Source organism: Rhipicephalus microplus, chromosome 5 (genome assembly GCF_043290135.1).
Source record: "Rhipicephalus microplus isolate Deutch F79 chromosome 5, USDA_Rmic, whole genome shotgun sequence".
Taxonomy (NCBI): domain Eukaryota; kingdom Metazoa; phylum Arthropoda; class Arachnida; order Ixodida; family Ixodidae; genus Rhipicephalus; species Rhipicephalus microplus.
The window spans coordinates 121191968-121217833 of record NC_134704.1 but is presented as its reverse complement, the minus strand read 5'-3'; the positions used below and the strand labels follow the sequence as shown (position 1 = coordinate 121217833).

At 47.0% G+C, this 25866-nt stretch overlaps 2 protein-coding genes across 2 annotated transcripts in view; one reads left to right on the top strand and one right to left on the bottom strand.

Annotated features, from left to right (window-relative positions):
- On the top strand, positions 1-25381 carry LOC142817362 (neprilysin-like). The gene is made up of 7 exons (XM_075894390.1): positions 1-877; positions 1887-2225; positions 3495-3785; positions 4049-4263; positions 6470-6662; positions 12691-12969; positions 25053-25381. Exons 1-7 carry the CDS (start codon positions 98-100, stop codon positions 25311-25313), a joined length of 2358 nt encoding a protein of 785 aa, XP_075750505.1. The 5' UTR covers positions 1-97; the 3' UTR covers positions 25314-25381.
- Positions 1-25866, bottom strand: part of LOC119186545 (uncharacterized) — a 79556-nt gene that overhangs the window by 2703 nt on the left and 50987 nt on the right. The window lies entirely within an intron of this gene.

The window sequence follows — 25866 nt, the reverse complement described above, 5'->3', positions numbered from 1 at the left end:
GCCACCCGTCGACGCGGCCGCTGCAGCTGCAGCCCAAGGACCATCAAACGTGTTTCTGAAAAACGCAGACAGTGGAGGCGCCGCTCTAGAAGAACACATGACTGGGCCCATGGTCGTGGAAGAGGAAACAAGCAGGACTACGACAGAAAGGCCACGGCGCCGTAGAAAGATAGCTGTGTGGGAGGGCAAGAGAATCTACAACTCCGGTGGGAGCGCCCAGAATGCAAGCACGCCGAGGCCCATGGCCCCGACCACACAAGGGGCGCAAGCACGTGACTCAGTTTCTTCGAGCACTGAGAGGATTTGGTCTCGGGCGACTACGCGCCGCAGTGACGCCGACGGTTCCAAAGGAATGGGTCACAAGAAAGCGACGCGTAGGACAAGTCGGCGTGCCGTCGCGACGGCAGCAAAGCGACGAACTCGTGCTATAGTCACGTTAAGCGGCGAGAACAGGCACTTCTGCGAGACGAAAGTGTGTGAGAGGGAATCGGTGTACCTCACCAGCTACCTGGACTGGAGTGTGTCGCCATGCGACGACTTCTATAGCTTCGTGTGCAACCACTGGAAGAACCTCTATCCGGAAGTGGGCTCGTCCGTCGACTCGCTGCTTGTGCAAAAGGTCGAAGAGGACATCTATCACGCGATGACGTCGCAAGCGAGGACTAACAACAGACTCATCAAGGCTCAGTCGCTTATCAATGCTTGCGTGCATAAGCCTTTTGCTGAGAGTCACAAGACTGCACTTCTGGACTTCATGGGTGATCTGGGTTTGCGCGGGTGGCCCTTTCATCGTGACACCAAGACTCTAATTGACGTGTGGAAGAGTGCCAGTCTTCTATTGCGGAACCTGGGCCTTGACGTTCTCGTTTCCGTCAAGGTGAGATCGCGTGGCTGAACGTATGACGCACTTAGGTAAGGCTACGAAATACCTTATTTATATAACTGAAAAGAATTACATCACACGTACGGAAATTCGGGGACGAAAGAACTTAGCGCACTCAAAAAAAGTGGGGAACGAAAAAAAAGAAGCGATGACACAAGCGATGACCTCTGCTTGACACCCTAGAGCTTCACGAAACAAGAACGCGAGAAGCGAAAGTTTAGGACATGACGTAGCGTGCTCTTACACGCTTCCATGACGCTTTCATTTTAAATTAATCACTAATTTATGCAAGGCTAATGACGGCTGCGAAACGCAGGTGCCATTTCATCTCTCTTTCTTGTGCGCGCTTTTTCTGCAAATGGCGTCCAAGCTGGATTAAAGTTACATTCTCGTGAACGAACTAAGCTAGGAAACTAACACTTTGTGCACGAGGAATCCGCGTCCCCGGAAGTCGTCTGCGTGAAACGCAATTTAAGCGCCACGCGCCGCCGATATTGAATTCACTGGTCATGAGATAGCTTTGCGAATATACTGTGGCCGAAGCACACGCACAAGACTTCATACAATGGAAAAATAGGCGCATGCAAAAGCCATAAAAATTTCCGTTGAAAAGGTGATCTCGTAGAAGTGTTCCCTTATCACGCCCGCAGCCAGGAATGTTTTTTTCTGGAGAGGGGGGTAGCACTTGTTAAATGTCTCAAAAAGACCAATATGTATCATTTGCCCTTGGTAACACACCGTTTCCCGTCTGAAATTCAGGGGAGGAGGCCGCTAGGGCACGCCTTTATAAGGGGCCTGCCCCTTATATAACTGCCGATCATTTCAGCAAACTTCTCATTCTTGCTTTTTAATGGAGAGTTCCCATCTCAATTACTACAAAACCTTCGATCTGTAGATTAAGTTTCAAGAGTTTTCCTTTTCACGCCTCAGGAGTTAGGGGGAGCAAACCTTCAATATATAGCAAGGTGCTAGTGGGCTAAGTTTTTGGTGTGTCATGTGACAGGTAGAGCCTGATCCAGAGAACGAAGAGCGGTACATCATAGCACTCGGCGATCCGGACGTGCTGATCGGCCAGTATGGCAGCCAGGAGAGCGCGCTGCCCGAGTGGTACTCCATGGCGGTAACCAGCTGCTTCAAAGTGTTCACCAGCGGCAAATACGTGGACATCGCAAGGCGGGTGCGCGAGTTCTCCGCCCGGCTGGCAGAGGCCACCACCGACCGCGGCAGCGAGGCATTCGTTGCCAACCACTTCAAACTGGTGCAGCTCAAACACCACGCTAACCTCATACAGCTACTCACATTCCTGTTCAGCAACATCACCGTCGTCCACAGTCGCATGAAGGTAATCATTCGTTGAGAAAAGTCTCTGTTAATTTATAGGGGTGAGCCTAACTCCATGTAAATCGGCTTGTGTTACGTTTCTCAATAAACTTGTGTACATTGTCTAGCCATGTGCTCATTAAACTGTGCTCTAGCAAGGTCAATACGCTGTCCTCGTTGCTACATAACACCGTTGATGTCGGAAATAACTTATGCCGCTGAACACCTCTTACACTGTATTTGTACCCATATAGGCATGATCAGGGTGCACGATTAGGGGTCGAAAAGATTCAACGCTGAGCCCCCCCCCCCCTGCTCCTTCTTCACTGACAACCCACTCATCAGGTAAAAAAAAAACCCTTTGCAATGAATTTTATCCGAAACATGAAGCGATTGCGGGGCTCTCAATTCGCTTTTTCTTTGATCGCTGGCTTTGAAGGTGCGAATTGAGTGGTTCTTGCGCTGCAAGGCTATAGCTACAATGCACAGACAGAAAACTGCTGAGTATTTCATTGTTTCCCGCCATTTATATCCCCAACAAGCACAGAACCTCGTCACTCTATCTCAACTTAATCGGCACCTTGACACAAAATGTGAAAGTGTAGGGGTCAGATCCGTAGCCAAAAACTTTTCGGAAGGAGGGGGGTTTCGCTTTTTTACCAATACCTCGTTGGTGCATATAGGCGTGCGCACTGTTCCCAAGTAGGGGAGGGGGTGCAGACACCACTACTCTTATTGGTCGAGTGCTAAGTACCACGTGCTTCGCAATAGAGGAAAAATTGAAAATGAAGAGGTGGCACACTCTACACAATGTCCTGCCTTGGGCCTTGACTTTCCGGGAGTAAAAATTGGAAGTGAACAATGCCAGCAATGTAACGCTAGGAGCCTTTGGTATATCCATTGCCGTCAGAGACATAACACAATCCTACTCTGTTAACAATGATCGGACAAAACGGATGAAACACCCTCCCCCCCCCCCCCCGCCTCATACCCATGATACACTGAAAGGAATGTGACGTAGGCTAAAGTATGGAGTTTCCGCAAATGAAACAGGTGTAAAGAAAGGGCGGGTGAAAGTTTTCCAACCTAGGTCCCCCTATTTGTGAAGACCTCTGGTAGCTAGGTGCTTCTTTCCATCGTACATTCGCAAGGATCACTGCTTCGGTAATTAAAAACGAATACGTCATGAATGGAACACACCGATGTATGTTTCAACGCTTACATCAAATAGGTTGAGCTGGACCCTGTAAAGCGCCACGTTTTACAACGCTTTTGCGCCTCTTTACCGAAGGTTCTGGTGAAGACGGAGGCGTACTTCCGTGACCTTCGAACAGTGCTCCACGTGACCAAAGGTGTGGACGTGCTCAACTACCTGGGCTTCCGCGCACTGCTGCACATCTCGCCGCTGCTGCCAGACCAGGCACTGGAGATGGCCTCGCTGCAGATGAAGCAGCTCACTGGCCTTCACCGGCTCAACTGGCCCCGATGGCGCCGCTGCATCCGCATGTTTGAGCGTGTCACGCCCGCCGTATTTCTGCACGCGTACGCCGACGTGCGACAAAACACGCCCAACAAAGACAAGGCAAGTAATTACAGTTCTTTATTTTGATCTAATTTTCAATTGAGTGCTAGCTGTACATATTCTATATGAGTCTTAGTGCTTATTCAGTGTCGTTCAACTACCGTGAAGCTGTTCCTTTGATTCATTCTTGGAATACGCAGCTATAGCTGTAGTACGAAACCGGAGTCTGTTGCCTTCCCTGAGTTTCCCGAGGCGAAAAACATATGTTCAAGATATTTATACAGGTAATGGCCGCGATCCTCGCCACGTCTTTATGCGCGCAGGTCTGGAGTTTGCTGAACGACATCCAAGCGAGCTTTGTGCTCGCCATCAACAGCGCTCCCTGGATGAGCATCGACGACAAGCTCATGTTGAAGGACCGCCTGTCCCGCATCAAGATCGAGATGTTCCACAAGTTTGTGGCGAAACGCGGGCACAAGCACTCACCTTCCGAATTCGTACCGGACGTGCAGCCCGGAAACGTCATCACCGTCTACAGGCGAGTCGATGTTGGCTTCTTGCATTGTGATCTAACGCAACCGTTATGAGTTAGCACTATGAATGCGTTATCGGCTTCACCATTTTCAGATGATTTCTTTGCGGTTGGGACCTCACAAATATATCGTATGTAGTTGTAGCAATTTTCGCCTAGACTGGAGTCTCAGGCTCACTATAGCTAGCGGAGTGCTGTCACTAAATTTAGTCCTGCAAGGGCCGGGCTAGTGAGAAGGTCGAAGTGATGGAAGAGGGGGGAGAACGGGGATGATTAAACTATCAGTTATAACTACCCTCTGAATGAGCGCGTTTTCCATATTTACAATTCGGATATTTTCTGAATAGCGCTTGACATTAGCATTCAGATACTAATCAACGTAATGACTGAAATATGGACACTGTTTGTGAAATATGAAGGTTTCATTTCATGGTTCTGCTTCAACTAACAGTGACCACATGGGGCGCCTTACGCAAAAATGCTTGATATCAGTCCCGTATGTGTAGCTCACATGAACAAAGGACACGGCGTGCAAATACTATATACCCAAGTAACAAAAGTAATATTCTTTGTGAAGTATAAATATATATATATATATATATATATATATATATATATATATATATATATATATATATATATATATATATATATATATATATATATATATATATATATATAGCGGGTGGCAAGCGAAACCAGAGCCACTGCGATATTTCAGTGGGCCGTGTGTTTGAGAACTCTGTCCAAAAAGAAATGTGGCCCACCTTGTGATGGGAGACAGTGCGGGTGACATGCTATAGCGTGATCACGGGAACGGTCGTGTTTACCCTGAGAAGGCACAGAAAGCCACTACAAGAGGCCGTGAGAGCTGTGCCCCGCGATGGGAGGCAGAAAATAGCACCCTTTTCCGAAGTGCGCCAATCTTGAGGGAAACCGGAATTGGCGTGGTATCCTTGTGGTGCCGATGAGAAGTGGTCAATATTCAGCGTCAAGCGAGCACCAGTTATAAAGAGGTCTAACAGCAGGTCCATAGTGCACACTCGACGAGTACAGAGACATGTTTGTCGTTGCAATTCACTGTGCTCGCCAAAGGTGTTTGCAGCAATGTATCGAAAGTTCTCAAAAATGAAGAAAACGTCACATCTGCTAGGTGCCTCAACAGTTACTTTTTGTGTAGCCTTATACGTTCTAAGATGACTAAAAACAGTATTTGGAAAGTAATTAGAATAATGATTTTAGCTCTTTAATAAAGGAGTCAGATGGTTACTTCTAATGGGAGAATCGAAGTTGCCGATGCTAGGAGCCCATCGCAGCCTCGATATTGAAAAAGCAGCTCCTTGTAATTGTTCTAGTGCTATGAAAGTCAACCAAACATATGGCGAAACCGAAACCAAAGCACCATTCATCAGAGCAAGCAGATGACTCGACTGGCGTCGCTGTTCAACGAAACAATTGCGCATGTGTAGTTGTTTCACGATTGTTAACGTATGCGTGCCAGGCGTGCTGTAATTGCAGGCCAAACTCGCACATCCGCATAACGAAACCTGTCAGTGTTCTATATAATGACGTTCACTCATTCTAGACGTCTCAGAAGAATATGGCAATTGTGTTCTTTCGTGTTTCAGTTTGTTGGGTGAATTGCATTACTTACATTACAGACCAATTTTTTAAGATTACGAAGCTGTAAGGATTCTTCGCATGAAAGACTGAAATTTTATAGTTTGAGAGAAGCGCTAACTCCTCTAATTAGGAAGGTATTTAATTAACACTTCTAATTACTGCCTCGAATAATTTATTTAGCCGTCTTGAGACGCCTCATGCTACAGAAGAAGTCATTATAAAGGCATCGAACAAATGTGAAATTTGCACAAGCTATCTAACAATGACAATCATAGTCCACGCATACAGCGTTATCGTAGATCAAGTTGCCTGTGACGGTCCCGGGCCACATTAATTTTGTTGCACCGTGTTTCAGGCGCTATTGCTCTGCTTGGTACCCAACATTGATCTTTTATTCACAGAAATTCTGCATACGTATGCTACAAATAATGACGCAACTTCAGTGATACGTAAAAAATTGTAAGCGCTGGTAAAAGAAGATCAGTAATTGTCGCCATTTCTTATTCATCGGGAATGCTGGATAAAATAATTTTTAAGCATACGTGGCAAACGAGCGTTAACGTTGTTACCGAACTGCCACATGCTACAGGAGCCTAGCTAGGCAGCTGATGGAACGACGCCTTGCAAGAATCAAAATGCGTCGCGATCCTACGGTGACCAAGTGGAGAGGCTCGGTCTTCGACACGGTGCCCAAGTTCGACAGGGACTCCCAAAGTATCTTCGTGCCCATGGCCATGTTCGACCCCGCTTACATGAACGACCCAGAGTCTATGCTACTTCAGGTAATAGACTGCGCTAGCAACACCGATGAAGTAATTCATGTTCCTTAGCTTACACCTTTAAGTAGAAGTTCTGAATTGGTCCAAAAAGTAAGAAAGCAAAAGGATCCGAGACCAAACATCTTTATCGTGACTTTCTACACATTTTATTCTGCAAATATCAATGGTGTTGGCTAGTAACAGTTCGAGCTTCGATGAAAATTTATAAAAGTGATTTCGTTAAATAGATGCCGATGAATAATATCTCGGACCTTACGCGCCGATCGACGACATAATTCTGAGGGAAGAACTCCGGAAAGGTTCACCATCTGCTGTTCTGTAAAGTGTACTGAAATCGCACTGTGCACGGACCTCTCGTATTGCACCTACACTGAATTGCATGCGTCCGCTCAGTCCAGTATTGACCCCATGAGTTTGGTACAACAACAGAGCACTGTAACAACTGTGCCACCGAAGTGGACAAATGGGCAGGTATTCATAATTACAACGTATGAAATGTTGCAGCACCCGCAAAAAATTAGCGAAAGTGGAGTATACAGTGTTTTTTAGACAAGTAAGATACCAAGGCCACCTAAAGAGCAAGGATATATATGACAGAGATAGTTTGATATGTGATCACAACCACCTTGATTACTTTAATTTTGGTCTTTATGCTGATAACAGCTCGACTTGTGGAGCTTGGAGAAATTTCGTACACAATACGAGCTGAAGCAATAACGTACTTTATAGCATTGATACATACTTGGTTGTTAAGTATGAGAACATGCCATGACAGAAATAAAAAAGCAATAGCCAAGAAAGATGAGGCCTACGCTACTCAGTGACACTGATGATTCTAAGCAAAGATATCGCTAGACAAACACGTAGAAATCAATTCAGTGGTTTTCCTGAAGCCACGACTGGTGGCTTTCTACTAGGCTGACTGTATGCGATACATGCGTGCTTCTGATACTACTGGCACTGATAAAAATCTCAGAGGCTAATAAATGGTTTGCCAAGAAAATGTCGTCCAAACTGACAGTCGTTGAAGGAAAACTCTGCTGACGTAACGTATAAAGGAGGTAATAGAATGGTGAAAATCACATAGCAACAAACAGGGTATGAAAATCAATAAACAGATAATCGGTGGTGTGTCGGAATAGCGGAAAAAGAAAATTCAAGCAGATGAAGCTAGCAATGCTAATAACTTAGCGCATATGCATTCATCTATGAAACATGTCCATTCCAACATAACACGTGACAAATCAAATGCGAAGGCCCGGTGTTTACTCGCAACTTCGAAGTTTAGTAGGCGGTCTTCATCTATAGCAAGACAACGCATTAACTAATCCTAAAAAGAATTTTCTGAAAGCGCGCACATTAACGTTCAATACAGAGTGGCAGTGCCCAAATGTTTGGATACACAGGGCGAACATCCTGGTCGTGAAGCCCCACGAAAGGATTGACAACATATGCTCTTTTTCTTTTGCTCTACTTTCCTCCAATTATTCATTTCGCGTTAGCTTTTCTAGAGCTCATCAAGGTTTCAGAAATGATGAGAGGTTGTGGGGGTGCTGACACCCCCCCTGTACAGTTGTCTGCGCCGCGTGGCGCACGTGTCTAGTGTGGGGTCTCGGCGAGGCGAACGCGCGCACCGCCACGCCACGCTCTCGGAGTGACGGACACAGTGGACACGGTCGGTACAAGCACACCACATACATACTTTTATTAACTAATTTAGACGACGATATCGTCCGCCGAATGATACAACAATTTCAATTAACACGCTACCATACAAACATAACGCAGGGACACACTAAACACACAATAACATGATAAACCCACACTAACACACCCAACACACTAGCACATACCCAAGGCGGCGTCGCCAACGCCTGACTTTACACGCGGGACCCCGGCACAAAGCCCGCGGTGCCGAGCACCGGGGACCCGCGCTACAGACAACCGTTCGCGGCAGCCGCCACGCGCCGAAGAGACTCGCTCAACTCTCGCCCACCACCAAGGCCCGCCTTCCGCCAGGGGCCACCGCCGGCGCTACCACTCTACCAGCAGTGGTACTGAAAGCGAACACAACGCCATCTATCGCCCGGCGGTGGTCACCACCGCAATAAAGCCTTGGGGCGAGACACGTGCGCCACGCGGCGCAGACAACTGTACAGGGGGGGTGTCAGCACCCCCACACACACAGTGGACACGGTCGGTACAAGCACACCACATACATACTTTTATTAACTAATTTAGACGACGATATCGTCCGCCGAATGATACAACAATTTCAATTAACACGCTACCATACAAACATAACGCAGGGACACACTAAACACACAATAACATGATAAACCCACACTAACACACCCAACACACTAGCACATACCCAAGGCGGCGTCGCCAACGCCTGACTTTACACGCGGGACCCCGGCACAAAGCCCGCGGTGCCGAGCACCGGGGACCCGCGCTACAGACAACCGTTCGCGGCAGCCGCCACGCGCCGAAGAGACTCGCTCAACTCTCGCCCACCACCAAGGCCCGCCTTCCGCCAGGGGCCACCGCCGGCGCTACCACTCTACCAGCAGTGGTACTGAAAGCGAACACAACGCCATCTATCGCCCGGCGGTGGTCACCACCGCAATAAAGCCTTGGGGCGAGACACGTGCGCCACGCGGCGCAGACAACTGTACAGGGGGGGTGTCAGCACCCCCACATTCCCCCAACCTTAAATCAAACCATACCCCGAAATCAAAAAATAGCTACACAAGCTTTAACAAAAAAATAATATCGCACGACCACAATGTCCTTGCACCACGACACCGCCGCCGGTCGACACTGCTGCACTGTCCGGCTAGGCTTCACCTCAGTACCGGCCCCGCAACAGCAACGTTGCCGTCGGCGCGACGATCCGTCGCTAGCACCGACACGTCTTCCAGTTGCGACCAGCACTCGCGAGGGCGCCGGACTGTAGGCAGTTGCGCAGGTCCCAGGCATCTCCATCGCCCGACCTCACGACCGCATTCCTGGCCAGTGACGCTGACGATATGCAGGACAGCCGGCCGTGGATGACACCCCTCCCGCTGAATACATCAACAAAAACAAACTCGAAAGAAACAAAGGAGCGCGGCCCAGGGGAGGGAGCTTCAGGCTTTTCGGCCACGTGGTACGGTGGTCAGTACTGCTAGCTAATACATCGGTGGCGGCCGAGACGCCCATCAAAATAAAACAAAGATCACTTTTCCTAACTCGTGCTCACAAGAAAAAAAAGTGAGGGAAGCAGAGCGCAACACCTCAACGCCACGATCCACCTAGTTGTGCCACGTGCGACAGGCGGCTGCGCAGAGCCTTAGGCCTAATGAGTCGCTCGGCAACAACCGGCATCCACCCAGCACCCAGCCTAGGCGCAGGAGAGGCAGCCGCGAGGAGACGTCCACTCTGTGAGGTGGCCCTATCGCTCGCCGCACACAGCAGCTTACCGAGCGATCGGCGTCCACCGCCCCGGGCGGTGTCACGACGCCCCGGCGTCGAGCCGCAATACAAGTCAGCAACGACGCCCGGCTCCCTGAGCCCAAAGAGATAGAAGAAGCTATTTACAGAAAGTCGGACCACCCACGAGGCTTCCGTACTCACTCGCTTCGGGCCTGGCCTACAAACCACGTGCTCTAGGCCTTGCTCACCCCAGGATGCGGACCGCATGGCTCTCGTCCTAATTCAACAACGTTTTTGAAAACTAACAACAAAAAATAAGAACACTTGCGAGCAAAAAAAAAAAATAGAAAGTCAACCTGCCGACAAATTGAAACACGTTACAAAACCAATCCCCTCGCTTCTCAACAAAGCACACCACCGACGCTAGCAAAGAAGTCCCCCCTAGGCCTACTCTACTCCGGCTTTAACAAAATCCCTGTACCGAACCGCAAAAACTGTCGTCCGACACTCCAAGAGCTCCACGTTGGGCAGCCAGTGTGGGGTCTCGGCGAGGCGAACGCGCGCACCGCCACGCCACGCTCTCGGAGTGACGGACACAGTGGACACGGTCGGTACAAGCACACCACATACATACTTTTATTAACTAATTTAGACGACGATATCGTCCGCCGAATGATACAACAATTTCAATTAACACGCTACCATACAAACATAACGCAGGGACACACTAAACACACAATAACATGATAAACCCACACTAACACACCCAACACACTAGCACATACCCAAGGCGGCGTCGCCAACGCCTGACTTTACACGCGGGACCCCGGCACAAAGCCCGCGGTGCCGAGCACCGGGGACCCGCGCTACAGACAACCGTTCGCGGCAGCCGCCACGCGCCGAAGAGACTCGCTCAACTCTCGCCCACCACCAAGGCCCGCCTTCCGCCAGGGGCCACCGCCGGCGCTACCACTCTACCAGCAGTGGTACTGAAAGCGAACACAACGCCATCTATCGCCCGGCGGTGGTCACCACCGCAATAAAGCCTTGGGGCGAGACACGTGCGCCACGCGGCGCAGACAACTGTACAGGGGGGGTGTCAGCACCCCCACAAGGTAAATAGTGATGGTAGTTCAATGGATGGACACGAATCTAATGAGGTCAGTTAAAGCGGTATAGATCAAGTAATTTACAAATTGGGCTAGTTGGAACATACTCAAGACGGTCAGCGCAAAAAAGAACACCAAAAACGAGGAAGACACGGCACAAGCGCTAAGTGGGGTATTCTTTTTTGTGCTGATCGTCATGAGCGGTATAGGTATTTATCAAGATCTTCAGAATATATATTCTGTCTCACATTAGCATGAATAATACCCAAAAAATATAAAACGCAAGAAATTGATGTAAATATACACGAAACGGGCATAAGTAGAAGCCCTATATGTGCAAGCAATGAAATAGAAATCAAACACGATGTATTATAGCTGTCTATATTGAAGAAATGGAATGTTTTCAGAACAATAATATTCGAAAAGCTGTCCATTGCTCCACATAAAAAATTATCAGCATTAGTACTTTGCAGCCTCGCTTTGTAGCTAGACTAGTGACTAGAGCTCCAGCTGCGCTGCAACGCATTAAGTGATTGGCTATTAAAAAACTGATATCCCTACAGTTTTTTTTTTGTGTCTCGATGCTTAAATGCTGGATGCACACCGTTGCGACACAGGAGAGGGATCTGTAAGCGCTGCGTTCAGACACGTTTACGCTTTAAGGTACTTGCATTTGTGGAAGCGGATTTGATTTTCAGCCGTGACTGTCGCAATTAGACCTGTGTGAAACGCAAAAATTCCCATGTATTAAATTTAGGCCTATGTTGAGCAAGCCGTTCTGGACAAAATATATCCAGTTTCCTCCCACTGGCCGACCTCGTAATCACTGTGACCGTTTTGGCTCATAAAAACACCCAAATTTGTACTTCACACGGCGATGCTTTAGAAGTATGTTTCGGAGCTTGTGTCTCTTAGTTCCTCAGAACAGTCCAAAAAGCAAACGTGAGAAGTGTTTCTTCTCGCTCAAACTCACCCAGTATTTGTCAGTGTATGCAGCTCCAACTAATAAAAATTGCTTCGGGAGGCTGTGTTTTTTTCTTCCTGGCACCAAGACACTGCTGCAACTGACAGATGTACACAGTAACAATCACTGGGAGTTTAACTACCTAAAACTACGAATGACGTCCTTAGATAAGGAAAGGGCTTCGGAAATTTTGACTACCTGGAGTTCTTTAGAGCTCACCTAAATCCAAGCACATGGGACTGAAACAGTATCGCCTCCATCGAAAGTGCAGCCGCCGCGGCCGAGTTTTTATCCCGCGACGTGTAGGTCAGCATGCAGTCGAGTATCATAACAACTTGACCACGAAGGCTGGCGCAGATGTATATACTGGAAGAAATTCTGCATCATTTATGTGCCAAGAAACTTTCAAGAGAATGAATGAATGAATGAATGATGAATCAATCAATATTCTGAATATTTGTTTACGAGTTGATCTATTGAGTAATAGTTAATCAATAAAAATTGAGCAATCAATCAGTTTACCACATACGCGCACTCGCAGCTTCCCAGAGTGGCGACCAAAGTGATCGGGGCGCTCTTCGCCGGCATCCACTACGGCAACTTCCCACAAAGCAAGTTGCACTGGTCGGTGGACACCGAGCTGGGCTACCACGACGTGCAGAAATGCTTGCAACGAAACTACGCGGGTTCAGACGCAGACGCAGCGTCCTCAATGCCCGGCGGCGTCAGGTTGCGCACAGAAAAGACTACACAGTTCGACGTGCTGGAGAGCTTGTCGCTGCTGCCGGCCTTCAAGCTTTTTCTCAAACACGTAAACAAGGTGAGGGACCCCACTGCCTGTGGGCCACTGAACAGACTTCGAGTGGAAACAAAAATAATCGGTCACGTTGTTCGGCGCGATGTTTTATTGTGTTATACTGAACACCGTCATTGTGGGGGCATTATGCAAGCGGCCGCAGCACTGAGTGTAATTTGAAAGCTTTAGTATAGCGGAAAGCAGGAAACACAAGCAATACGTCTGCACAACACAAACCCTTGCGCACGTGCGCTTTTTTTAGCTTAAGGCGTTCACCGCTAAGACAGGCCCATGATTCCGTATACGTATATAGCAAGATGGTGGCGCCTGAAGAAGTGAGAGCCGTCCGCTTCACGTATTTAGAGCCATCGGTCGGGCTAGGCTACGAATAAGATTTATTCGCTTCTAATGCTGGTATTTAATTTATATTTGAGTAATGGTTAGGTTTGCGTGAATAGTAAGTTTTAAAACCGAATCAAATGCGAATCTTCTACCCCTGGTAATATATTGCTGTTATGCCACATTCAGACTTCGGAACCAAAGAGAAAACGAAAACGCTAGATAGACCTGAAAAACACGTCCCTGCAGGTTGGAAACGTCCACTTTCATTCTGCCGTTACACGCCATCAACACCACTGCCTTTTCCGCTGAGAATTCATTCCTTTTTGCCCATTTCCTCAGCGCTAAGTTTCATACCGAATTCTAGTTATGAGTGAAAAGCACTGAAAATAAACACCTTGAACCTTTTGGAACGTTGTTTTGGGAAGATACGCAGCGAAAACTATCTGAGCAAACACCCTGGCAGCGGCGGCAGCGGTATCAGCCAGCTGTGAAAAAGCGAGACACATTAGGGCATGCTGACTCGCTGCTGCAGCACCTTCTACTTCCAGTGTTCTCGGCTATCGTAACCCTGATGACCAGGCTGTCAATGAACGCGTCCTTATCGAGGCCGGGAGCTTTGTCGTGCTCTATGGGTAGTTTGCAATTGCACCAATGTGAGCCGGCAGCGTCGCCTTAGCCGCCATGTTGAGATTGCGGTCAGATATCACGTGGTTTTAGCTAGTGGAGCCAAAGCCGCGAAGCGGAAAGGCGATCTGCTGTCGCGTGGCGGAAAAATTGGTCTCTGACTAATTTTTTTCACTCTAGTTTCTCGGGTTGTTCTGCCGGCCGCTTAGGTGGGAAAGGGAGGGAATTTGCAGCATGTTATGCCGATTTGACTGCCTTCGAGGCCAAGTGTGAAGCACTTTTAAACAGCTCGTATTGGAGAAACTTGAGTGTCAGTGTTATTGGACGTAAAAACTTCAGCGTTGTCCATGACCGAAAATTCGAGGAAAATGCAGACAAGAAGGACTAAGAATCTTTAGTTCGACTGAGAAGTGAACCCAGGCTTTGTGCTTAGCAAGCAGGTGTTCTACCACAGAGCCGTGCTATGGCTTAAAACATCTTCAAAAAAAAAAAAAAAACTACGGGCCATCTCCCCGAAAGAAACCCTGATAATGGTGCATTCAGACGACGGATCGAATCCCGATGTGGCGGGACGGACGGCACGTCACGTGACCTCACATCAGCGATTCCCCTCGTGCGCGACTCGTCCGCGCCGCGAGCCGCGCGGATGAACCCAACCTGTTTCTCACATCGGGATTATGGCGGGGGAGAGCCGGTACTTCAGCGGAATAGCTTGGGGTCGGTGGCAACCAGTACACTTTTCGTCTGCTCGCGGCATGTCCTCCATGGCTCGCGGACAGCTGCATGACTGGTCGGTATCATCTACGCTTGAGCATTGTTTACTTAGTTTCCGGAGACTTTGTTCTCAGGTGATTAAATATGCAGAAATCACTTTTGGTGGTTCGGGAAATGTCGCCGCCGTCGCTTAACACGCGAGATTCTTAGCCGTCATGGTGGTGAAATATTCCAACTTCTGCAACCGGCAACGTGCCGCTTCTAAAAAAAAAGGCGGGAGACACGTTTAGAAGTTCTACAAGTAGGGAATAATGTAGTTGAAAGAATATCCTGCTAGCAACTCCCTTTTCTCCTGAAAGAATAACACTACTCGTTCATTTGTCACAACACGACAGACATCGCAGCCAAGCTTCGCTTCTTGCGGGCATCCATGTTGAATACTCTCAAACCGGTCTGCTGCCAGCGGGCGCAGGTGAGCGCCGAATCTGCTGTCGAGGGTAATCCGGCTGTTTTCCCCTAGGACACCGTCCGTCGTGTGGATGCGCCTGCAGGCGGACCATCCGCGGATTAGCTGTCCGCGTCCACGACAAATCCGGATTCTGTCCGTCGTCTGAATGCACCATAAGATGCGAAGCACCAGTAGTGCGCACGGTGTTGACCCGGTTGAAACGAGCGTTCAAGAACGGTTTGAAGCGAAACTTGGTGTAGCGTTTACTCGAGTAAACGTTTGTTCGAAACGCAAAGACACGGGAGGCGGGACGCGTTGATGACGCTTGCGCTCGGCTTCCTTGGCTCGCGTCTCGCCGATGTTACCTGCACGCCATCTGCATTCTCGAACGCGACCGATGTTCTTGACTCGCACCTCGTCGCTGTCACTGGTCTTCCGCTGCGGACACTTGCAATCGGCTTCCCTCTGGCACCTCGTCGGAGTTGACGTCACCATTCACGATCTCTATAGGCTTCGCTAACCCTCCCAACGCCGGCGACAGCCGGGAAAGGTACACGCACACTAGCGGGAAGCATGCCACGACGGCGTCCCGCCTGTCGGTGTGATCGCGCGACAAGCAGAGGCGCGCGGCGCACGCGCTGTCTACATTGTCGGCGTGACGAGATTTTCGAGGCACGTGCAGTGCACGCACCCGCTGGCTTGCGGCTTCTTATCGCGGACAGGTGGAAAGAGGTGGCGAGGGTTAGATGATGCCCACGTGAGGAGTAGGCCCGAGCGCTGCGAGCGATGTAGAGGTTGGAGCAGGAGAAAGAGCTGACTTGCGGTGAGCGTGTGGCAGGCGCGGGAGAGAGACGTCACCGTGCACTGCTAGAATGACGTGACCTACTTTGCACCACTCTAACATCTGCGGCGAGGGAGTGGTGTGGACGGAGGAACAGCGATACACAAGCTACTCAAAGAGCTGCTTTCGCACCTGAAAGCTCTGTATGAATGCCATGTAGTATTGTCATGTAATGCTCCCGGCATGATGGTCTTGTCGTTACGATGCTCGACTGCTGAACCGGAGGTTGCGGGAGCAAATTACGGCCACAGTGGCCACATATTTGACGGAGGCGGAAATGCTCGAGCCCCGTGTACTTGGGGTGCACGTTTCGAAATCCCCGGCAGTCAATACTTTCGCAGCTCTTCACTTCAGTGTATGTGATATGATATCGTAGTTTTGGAATGTTTGACCCCTATCAATTATGCCATGTATCAACGAGCGTAACATTGCGTGGCAGTAGCGTAAAATTAGGCCTGGTGTAAGAACACGTCAGTTGCGCTACAAGTGGGTGTTCCAAAGGCCCACCTCTTAATAACTTATCGCGCATATTCAATCATCATTAGTAGCAAAAACATCAACAAAGTGACAAGCTGCGTAGACTTGCGTGTTCCCTTGTGGACGTGTACTGGCACTGCACTGATTCAAAAACGGAAGAGTTATGGCGTAGTGGGCACTCCGAAACTGTACTTGCAGCAGGCATTCTATAATTATTTGAAACAGCTGATGTTACGCGTCGTTAAGTTCGTTTTTTTTTTCGCGGGACATTGAGGCATGCACCGAGAAGTGAAGAAAGGCTAAAAACTGAATATGTGATATGCACGGGCCCGGTTATGCTATCGCGTTCCACTCGGGCAAGCTTAGCTCAACAAGCGGAACATACTAAATATTTCGTTACTGCAGGTTGAAATATAGGAGTGATAATAGAGACATATGAGGTGACACGTCGTCAACATTGTTTAAATAGATATGATATATAGATATCAGAGAATATTCATTAGCTAGCATCATCTTCACTGTAATTATCAATATAGTCAAAGACTGTCGCTTCGGTGGCACTGCTGCTTTGAGCAAGACGCCTTCATACTGTAATAAATATAGCTTCACGGGGTCATGACGTTCAGGAAGGCGGAAGTTGGCCGGTGTATTAGAAGGATCATTTAACAGCAAAGCCATTTCTTAAGGCTTTCATGTCCGCTGTCGGCGTCAAGCTTTTCCTTTCTCCGTGGTCGGCGTAGATCTCATCACGAGGCCTCGTAGTTTGGAGAGAGTGAGCCTTAGAAAAAAAATGGCCGAACGCACGTTTTGTCAGAATCGATAAAATGCGAAGCATGAATGAGGAAAGCTGTTATATGTCACTTTATTATCAGCATAAAGTCACGAGGCGGACTTAAATTATGCCGTACATAACTTCCATCACATGATTATCATGTTTGCATGTGTCATTTACCTTCACCGTCTATTCACGTCATGTGATACCAATTTTAGTATCGCGTGATGATATCTGGAGCCAGCAAAACGGCCGCGAGCATGCTATGAGCTTAGCATGTAGTCATGTTTTACACCACAAGCATGTGAGGATTATCATGTTTGGAGGTGTCATTTATCTTAGTCGTCGATCCACGTCAGGCGATACGAAATTTGGTAGATGTAGACCTTGCGAGACGGCCGCGAGCACGCTATGAGCGTAGCATGTAATCATGTTTTACATATGTCACGCATATGATGATTATCATGTTTGGACATGTCATTTACCTTCGTCGTCTATTCACGTCACCTGCTACAAAATTCGGTATAAGTAGAGCTAGCTAAACGGCTACGAGCGTGCTATGAGCGTAGCATGTAGTAATGTTTTACATGAGACGCATATCATGATTCCCATGCTTAAACGTGTAATTTACCTTCATCGTTCATCTTCATCTCTCTGCAACCTCTTTTCTCCCCTTTATGCCTTCCCCAGTGCAGGGTAGCAAACCAGATGTGCGTCTGGTTAACCTCCCTGCCTTTCCTTGCATCTTTATCTCTCTCTCTTACCTTCATCGTTCGTTCACGTTACGTAATACCAAAATTGTTACATGTGAAGCTGGCGAAAAGGCCGCTAGCGCATCATGAGCGCAGTATGTTGCCATGTTATAACATGACACTAATTTCATAATTATCACGTTTGCACCAGTCATGTGCCTTCATCATTGATTCACGTCCCGTTATACCGAATTGAGTATATGTGAAACTAGCGAAGTGACCGCGAGCGAACCTTGAGGGGGCGTGTGTATATAGTCACGACTAGTCATAACATAGTCATAACATAAAAAACATAACATCCATGTCATGATTTTCACGTTAGGATCAGTCAGTTATGTTTGCCATGCAGTCATGTCATACGATATCGGTTTCGCAAAGTGTCATGTGAATAAAACCACCGCAAGAGCAGCAAGACCATGAAGTGTATATCATGACATTCATGTCATAAAATATATGATTAGGATGTTATTACTAATCAGTTATATTTCTCATAATAAGCAAAAATAAGCAAAAAACATGCTTCCCAGTAAATTCCTGTGTCACCTTCTCCAGCTTACAGCCGTCCCTCACCTTAATCGCACACGTGGTGGTCGCGGACTTGGCGGATTTCGGGAACTCCCGAGGCAACGTCGCGTCTGGGCTACAAGCTGAACGGCGCAGTCACGCATCATTCGCGATTTCAGCCTGTCTCTGTCAGGTTCGCGGAGTGGGCCCGAGCAATGCGTGGAAAAGAGTGGCCATGCCCTTTTTGGGCTCGCTCCTGTGCTGCGGTGTTTAGCGATTGTGGCCGTTCTTCATTTCATTTCATTTCATTTCATTTATTTTACCCTCAATCGCACATAGCTTTACAGAGGGGAGTGGGGTACAAAAAAAAAACTATAACCAAGAGCAAACATAGTAACATCAAAATAATAAAAATTACAAAGCATGAAAATTCGATGTTAGGCAGTACAATAAATGTACGTGTATCATCAGAATGGGGCAAACAGAGTACAAAAATATATATGTACAATATACACTTCACGTGTCATCACGTAAGTAATTCTGTACTGTAGATGAGAACAAGTCGACCACGTCGACACTCTAGGACCACGTCGACACTCTTTTCCACGAAAAGCTCTAAATCTCCACCGCGCATACCGTCGCGAGGACTTGCACCATGGCTTACTGTTTCGCCGTCTGGGCCGTACTGTAGGCCACAAAGGACCTTTCATTGAGTGGGCCGATGGTCTATCCTTCTCTCGTTCGCCCGGCTGATTGCTACCTCTTTCATAGCTTCTCTTTATTGCTCGCGTACGCTTCCCTCTTTTACGGCAACGCTTGCGACCCGTTTTCTCACACCTAGGAAATTGGGCTCGCGTTGCGTCATCGGTGGCTTTACAGCTCAGTGGTGCACCACGACACTTGCTGTGGACGGAATCAGAAAACTGGCGCTTTACACGAGATTCTATTTGCAAATCCACTTTCTTTGTACTTTTCTTCTACGCTCAAAGATGTCGAGCTTTTCTTTACACCCTTAGTGTCTTTTGTCTCGCTCGCAGCTCTCCAACGTCGCTTTCGTCTGCGCCGCTTTTTGCGCTTCGTTTCTAAGCCTTCCGATTGCATCTCACACTCGTGAACACTCTCACAGCATTCCTCAGCTGTCGAACTCGCGCAGTCTAAATGATTTTCAACAAAATCATCGCTTTCACATTTTAAACCAGCGGACAGGTTAACACACTCAAGAACAATGCCGCTGCTTGAACAGTCTCGCTGGCATTCCTGGGAGCTATCTGCAACCGCGTTGTTGCCCTCACTTTCTACTTTGGCTGCTTCTCCTGAGCTTTCTCCGGTGTTCTTGATTACTTGCACATTGTTTGCAAGATCCACCGTCGCGACAAACAAGGTCTGTACCAGCTTTTCTACAGCTATACTAGCTGTTTCGCTAGAATTTAACTGGCACAGCACCTCGTCACACTCGCTCTGGCCTTCGTCGGCCTCTCTAGTCAGGGCAGCATCTTTCGCAGCACTCGAATTTGGTTCTTCATCAAACCTGCTGCTGTCTTTAAACGTGCCAGCCTTCTCTACTACTCTGGGCTGCACCTCGCTCATTTGATTATCGCACTTCTCGTGCGCTACAGTTGCGGATGGCTGAATTTTCCATCTTATTGCCTCGATTTTCTGTTCCAATTGTTCGAGCACCAAGGCACGTGCTCGATCACGCTCTTTTATATCGCTTATCCGTGCCTCTCTTTCGCGTTCCTCTCGTTTCCGTTCCTCCTCTCGCTCCTCCAACCTTCTTAAGCTTTCAACGCGTATCCAATATCCACCTCACTGGCGCTTCCCAAAATTAGCTCTAAAATTTCTGACTGGCCCATTCCTTCCTTAATCTTAATACCAAGGTCTTCACAAATGCACAAAAGACCATCTTTCAGCAGTGTCTTCACCTCCATGATTGCCGTTGTATTTGGTCCTGCATCTCACACAAATGTAGGGGATCCCTCTAACACACAAATAGGTGATCTCCCTAACGCACACACAATCCAGTTTCTAATCAACTCACACTCAATAAATGAAGCCTGGAAAGTTATAGCAAAGACCAAGCACTCACCACAGCACAGCACCAAGTCGTGAAGTCCATCTCACGCTGCCAACCAGTTGTTAAGGTTGAAGGAGGAAGTTCTCTGATGGCATCAGTCACCGCTTCTGCTCGAAGAGACAACAAAAGGGTCCGCATTTGAAAGACGGGAACTCGCCTTTGCCTGCCACATTGTCTGGGTAATTACTCAAATCTTGGACAGCATCTGGCAGACTGGGCGCTGAAGGGATTGAGAGCCTCCCCCGTGGACCAGCTTGCGAACAACGGCGACTGCCCAGACGAATTTCCAGGCCAAACTTAACAATGTCCACTGAGTGAAAGATGATGAGTGGGGTGAAGCATCCAAGCATCTCAGTCACCGCTTCTGCTCGAAGAGACGACAAAAGGGTCCGCATTTGAAAGACGGGAACTCGCCTTTGCCTGCCACATTGTCTGGGTAATTACTCAAATCTTGGACAGCATCTGGCAGACTGGCTTGCGAACAACGGCGACTGCCCAGACGAATTTCCAGGCCAAACTTAACAATGTCCACTGAGTGAAAGATGATGAGTGGGGTGAAGAATCCAAGCATCTGTTCGTGCATCCGTCCATCCGTGCGTCCATACGGCGTCCATCTGTCCGTCCGTTCATGATTTCATTCATGCTTTCATCCGTGTTTTCAATCATGCGTCTGTCTGTCTGTTTGTCTGTCTGTCCCTTCCTCCGTTCATCCGTATGTCCATCCATCCATTCGTCTGTCTCTGTCCGCCTGCCCGGTGGTCTGTCTGTACGTCCATTTGTCCGTCCGTCCATCTAGTGAACACTCCATGTACCACCATCTCGCATCTTTTTCTGCATATATTGATCATATACAAGCACTGCCATCCAGCGGGCATTACAAGACTAAAACGAGAGGTGGCTCCGTGGATATGCTGTGATTCTTGTTGTTTGTGTAAGTATTTTCCTGTATTAATGAAAATGCTACGCACACAGCGAAATTGAAGTTATTTGTTCGTCCATAAATTATTATGTTCGACTGGAACTGATTTTAAGATCTATGAAGACAGTTTGCTGGGATCTACAAGCTTTTGATTTATAACTAGAGACATAAACGTGCTTCTGCGTGGCAAGTCAAGGACCCCGCTGTGCACAGTTGTTGATATCTCAGAAGTCTCCTGATGCCGAGTTGCTATGACCACCGCAGTGCCTGTTAGTGACTGGGGTGGCTTTCTGCTCTCCCACAGTAGAGGTACGAAGTACTCCGAATGGTTAAACCCATTTTCTAAACAAGTACTCCAAATCGTTAACCACTTTGACTAAGCACGCATAAATTTTCTATTGAAATGTTCTTGGTGCTGGCTGTCTATGATACTAAATAATGCTTATCACATGTACTACTGTCGGTATCGGGATGGCTAACAGGCACCTTATAAAAGAGTACACATGACAGCCACTCATAAAAACACATAAATTCATGAATGGGATGGTTTACGACCCTGCCTTTGCATACGTAGCACTCCACATCGTTTTGCCATTCGGTCTAATCATGGGTGCCTGGATTGTATCTTAGACAGGCTATTGTTTTGCGTCAAGTAGCAATTAAAGCTGTGCAGTAAAATCAACTACCCGAAATACGTTCAAAGGCTTGACCTAACGTACTTCAGCAAACGTGAAAAGCAGGTACGCTGCACTGAAAGTCCTAATAGAGGACGTGGTACCTTTTGTTATTTCGAGACCACCCTGTTAGGTGCTCCTGCAAGTTGCTGAAATAATAAAAAAACATGAAAGATATAAGGGAATATTTAGATTGAGATGAGCGTTGTACATTATAGAGCGTACATTGAGGTGTGCCACAGATGAAATCGGAGGTATGAGCCGTTTAAACTAATATGACCAGTATTTACTACAATCGCCTCGGCAGACTGGTATTTTAAAGTTGTGGTTCAATACAACACAGGGCGAAAACCTAAGGCAAAAGCCTTAGGTAAAAACCTCGTCATGACGTGAAACACCATCAAACTCATGTGAAATCGCTATGACGTAATCACCGCATGGTTAAAGGCCTGCCGATTCTGGAGGTAGTGCATTACCGGGTCAGACGCGGAAACGTTGCAATGCTTCTGATGCTCGAGGCAACGTATAAAAGAAAGTTAGGTGCGGGAAGCTTTAGGGCACTGGAGGGAAGTAATCTATGCATCTAAAAAAATAAGATGATGTCTCACAGTTAATCTCAAGTCTAGAAGTAACACAGCCGGTACACCCCTGAATCTTTCATTAGAGTGGCTTCACTTTGACAAGCCACTACATCCAGCAACAACTATTCTTGAAAACACTACGGAAGCTTAAAAATTGAAGCGCATGCCTGCGACCACTCCAAGAGATAGTGCTCAAGTTTGCTGGTAATTATCCATCTTATCTGACTGAAATAAAGCGCCATTTTTTATTATGAGTGTCAAACAATATGAGGCTCATTTAATTGACGTGCGTGTGGTGCAAGTTTCTTCAGGACATGATATCAAAATCAATCTACGGTTATCTTGAAAACAAGAGTTCGTTTTTTTCTAATCAGCATGGCTTTCGACGGAATCTATCCGCTGTTACACAATTCGTAGAAACAATTTATGACTTTTCAACTGCACTAAATAACAGAAAGCAGATTGACGCTATATGTTTAGATTTATCGAAGGCTGTTGACCGGGTTGTACACACCAACGTAATAAGTGGGCTAATGGAAATGAATACGAGTTATAAAGTTGTAGCGTGGATCCACTCATACTTCACAGGTCGGTCACAATACGTCAAAATAAACGGCAACAAATCGAATATGCTAAACATAACTTCAGTCGTTCGACAGGGATCCGTTTTGGGACCCCTGCTTTTTTTATTTACATAAATGATATTGCTTATGACCTTAGTGACGACAAAACCATCAAGTTGTTCGCAGATGATTGCTTAATATACCGTGAAATCAATAACCAGGGGTTCCAATCCTGACTGCGGCGGCTGCGTTTCCGATGGAGGTGGAAATGTTGTAGGCCCATGTGCTCAGATTCGGGTGCACGTTAAAGAACCCCAGGTGTTCAAAATTTCCGGAGCCCTCCACTACGGCGTCTCTCATAATCATATGGTGGTTTTCGGACGTTAAACCCCACATATCAAATAAAAATCAAATCCAAGTCAGTTATGCTCAGAGTTACGACGAGCAAAAATATGTAATTAAATGTCCATATGAAATGAATTCCGCAATTCTAAATGAAGCTGACTCATGATAAAATAACTAGGCCTAATCATTTCAAATGACTCAAGTTGGAAACCACACGTGAACAGGATTTGTGCAGCTGCAGAAAAAAGTTATGGTTCCATCGTCGCAAACTAAAGCTAGCAACACCATCCGTTAAGCTGCTTGCATATTTGACCAACGTAAGGCCAACGTTAGAATACGCCAGTGCAGTGTGGGACCCCTTCTAGTCGGGGTTAAGAAATCGAATTAAAAAATACAGAGAAAAGCCGCAAGGCTAACTTTATTGCGTTATTCACAAAGTGACTCCGTTTGTGAAATGCTTCGGTTGCTTGAATTGCCTACGCTGGCTCATCGCCGGAAAGTGGGTCGAGTTAAATTTCTTTTTTTGTTATCAAAAGGACACACCTAATATTGAAACCAAACCCTATCTTGTTTCGTGGCCTTCCAGCAATGTCAGATCATGCAATCAGTTTATGTATTCGGGTTCTAAATGCAATCTTGATGTTTATGCGTATTCCTTTTTTCCACGAATGATAAAAGACTGAAATCAGTTGCCAGTACCGGTACTGAATTCGAAGAGCATAGAAATCTTTGAAAAGTGCTTTAAAAATACGTCGTGAACATTGAGTGTTGCTATAGTATTGTACATATATTGCCATGTTGTTCGAAAATACATCGCGTAGTTACTTCATATTGCATACTATACCACCATCACAATATATGTATGTATGCTCTTGTTAACAGCGTTTAAATATTTTTTCCTTTGTGCATTCTTTAAAATTATGTCTTAATTACAATGCATTGTACTTGTTTTTGTTTTATGTTTGCTGTGCCCACCCTGTTACGGCCATAACGGCCAACAGTATTTGCAAATGAAAAAAACACCAGTGAGAAGTCGTAGGTAAAATAGAGTTATTGTTCACTTTAGAAAAACGCATTCCTTCGATTGATTTCTGTTTTTTCGACAGCACCACCTTTTCAGCACTTAAGTTTTCCAAAGTAAACATAGCGTCAATGACGTAGTGTGGTCAGTGTGCGGTCGCAAACACGCTGTTGGGTTCGTCAAGAAAAGCGTGCTCATAAACTGACACTAAAATGTACTCTGAACTATCGAAACGTATTTCACATTCATATTTTGTGTATGTCATTCTCCGAACGCATGAACATTGCCAGGAAGCAATACAGAAATCATTCGCAAACTTCCGCACCACTTGCGAAGCTACACGAATGTGCGGAAGAGTCTTGTTTTCATAGCTTTCATTCCAATGTCAAGATAACTTGTCTCCGAGTATGGTGGGTCAGAAACACGCTGTTTTCTTGTTCTTGTTTTTTGTCGCAGGTGAACATCGAGGACTACGGCTTGCTCACCGGCCTGAACATCACTGTAAAGCAGCTCTTCTACATCCTTTACACCAAGGGTCTGTGCGAGACGACAGACGCGGACAGGCGACGAGAACTGGCCGAGGAGTCGATGTTTCGGCCACCGCCAGACCGTACCAACGGACCCCTGAGGAACTCGTTCAGGTTTCCCACTTTCTGGGAATGCGCCAGTGACTCGCCTATGAACCCGAATCAGAAGTGCACCATATGGACGTCGTAACGCTCGCTCCATTTTTTAAGCTCTCCATTAAATGGTCACGTCATTCTTTGCGCTATCACTATTATCATTCCCGGGATATCTGACCACTCAATTATCCACGTTTCAGTTGAAGGCCATGTGCCAGCCCAGCCACGAATAAAAAAAAAACAATAACACTGTACAATAAAGGCGATTACTGTAGCATGAATGCCAACCTTATACCTTTTTATGAAGAATTTTTGCCTAACTTTTTTGATCGATCAGTTGGCACTAACTGGTTACTTTTTAAGAATAAAATGCATGCTCTAATAGAAAAATATGTTCCCACTATTTCTGTAACTGAACGACCAGCTAACCCTTGGTTTATAATTCGCTAAAACGCCTCAAGAACAAAAAGAAACGCCATTATAAAACAGCAAAGCTCGAAAATAGTGCTAGTGCTTGGGATTGGTATCACCAATCTGAGAAACTTTACCTTTAGCTTTCGGCTAAAGCTAAACAATCTTTCTATAACATTTCCCTACCTAGTATGCTACAGAATAACCCTAAACAGTTCTGGAAAATAATTAACCCG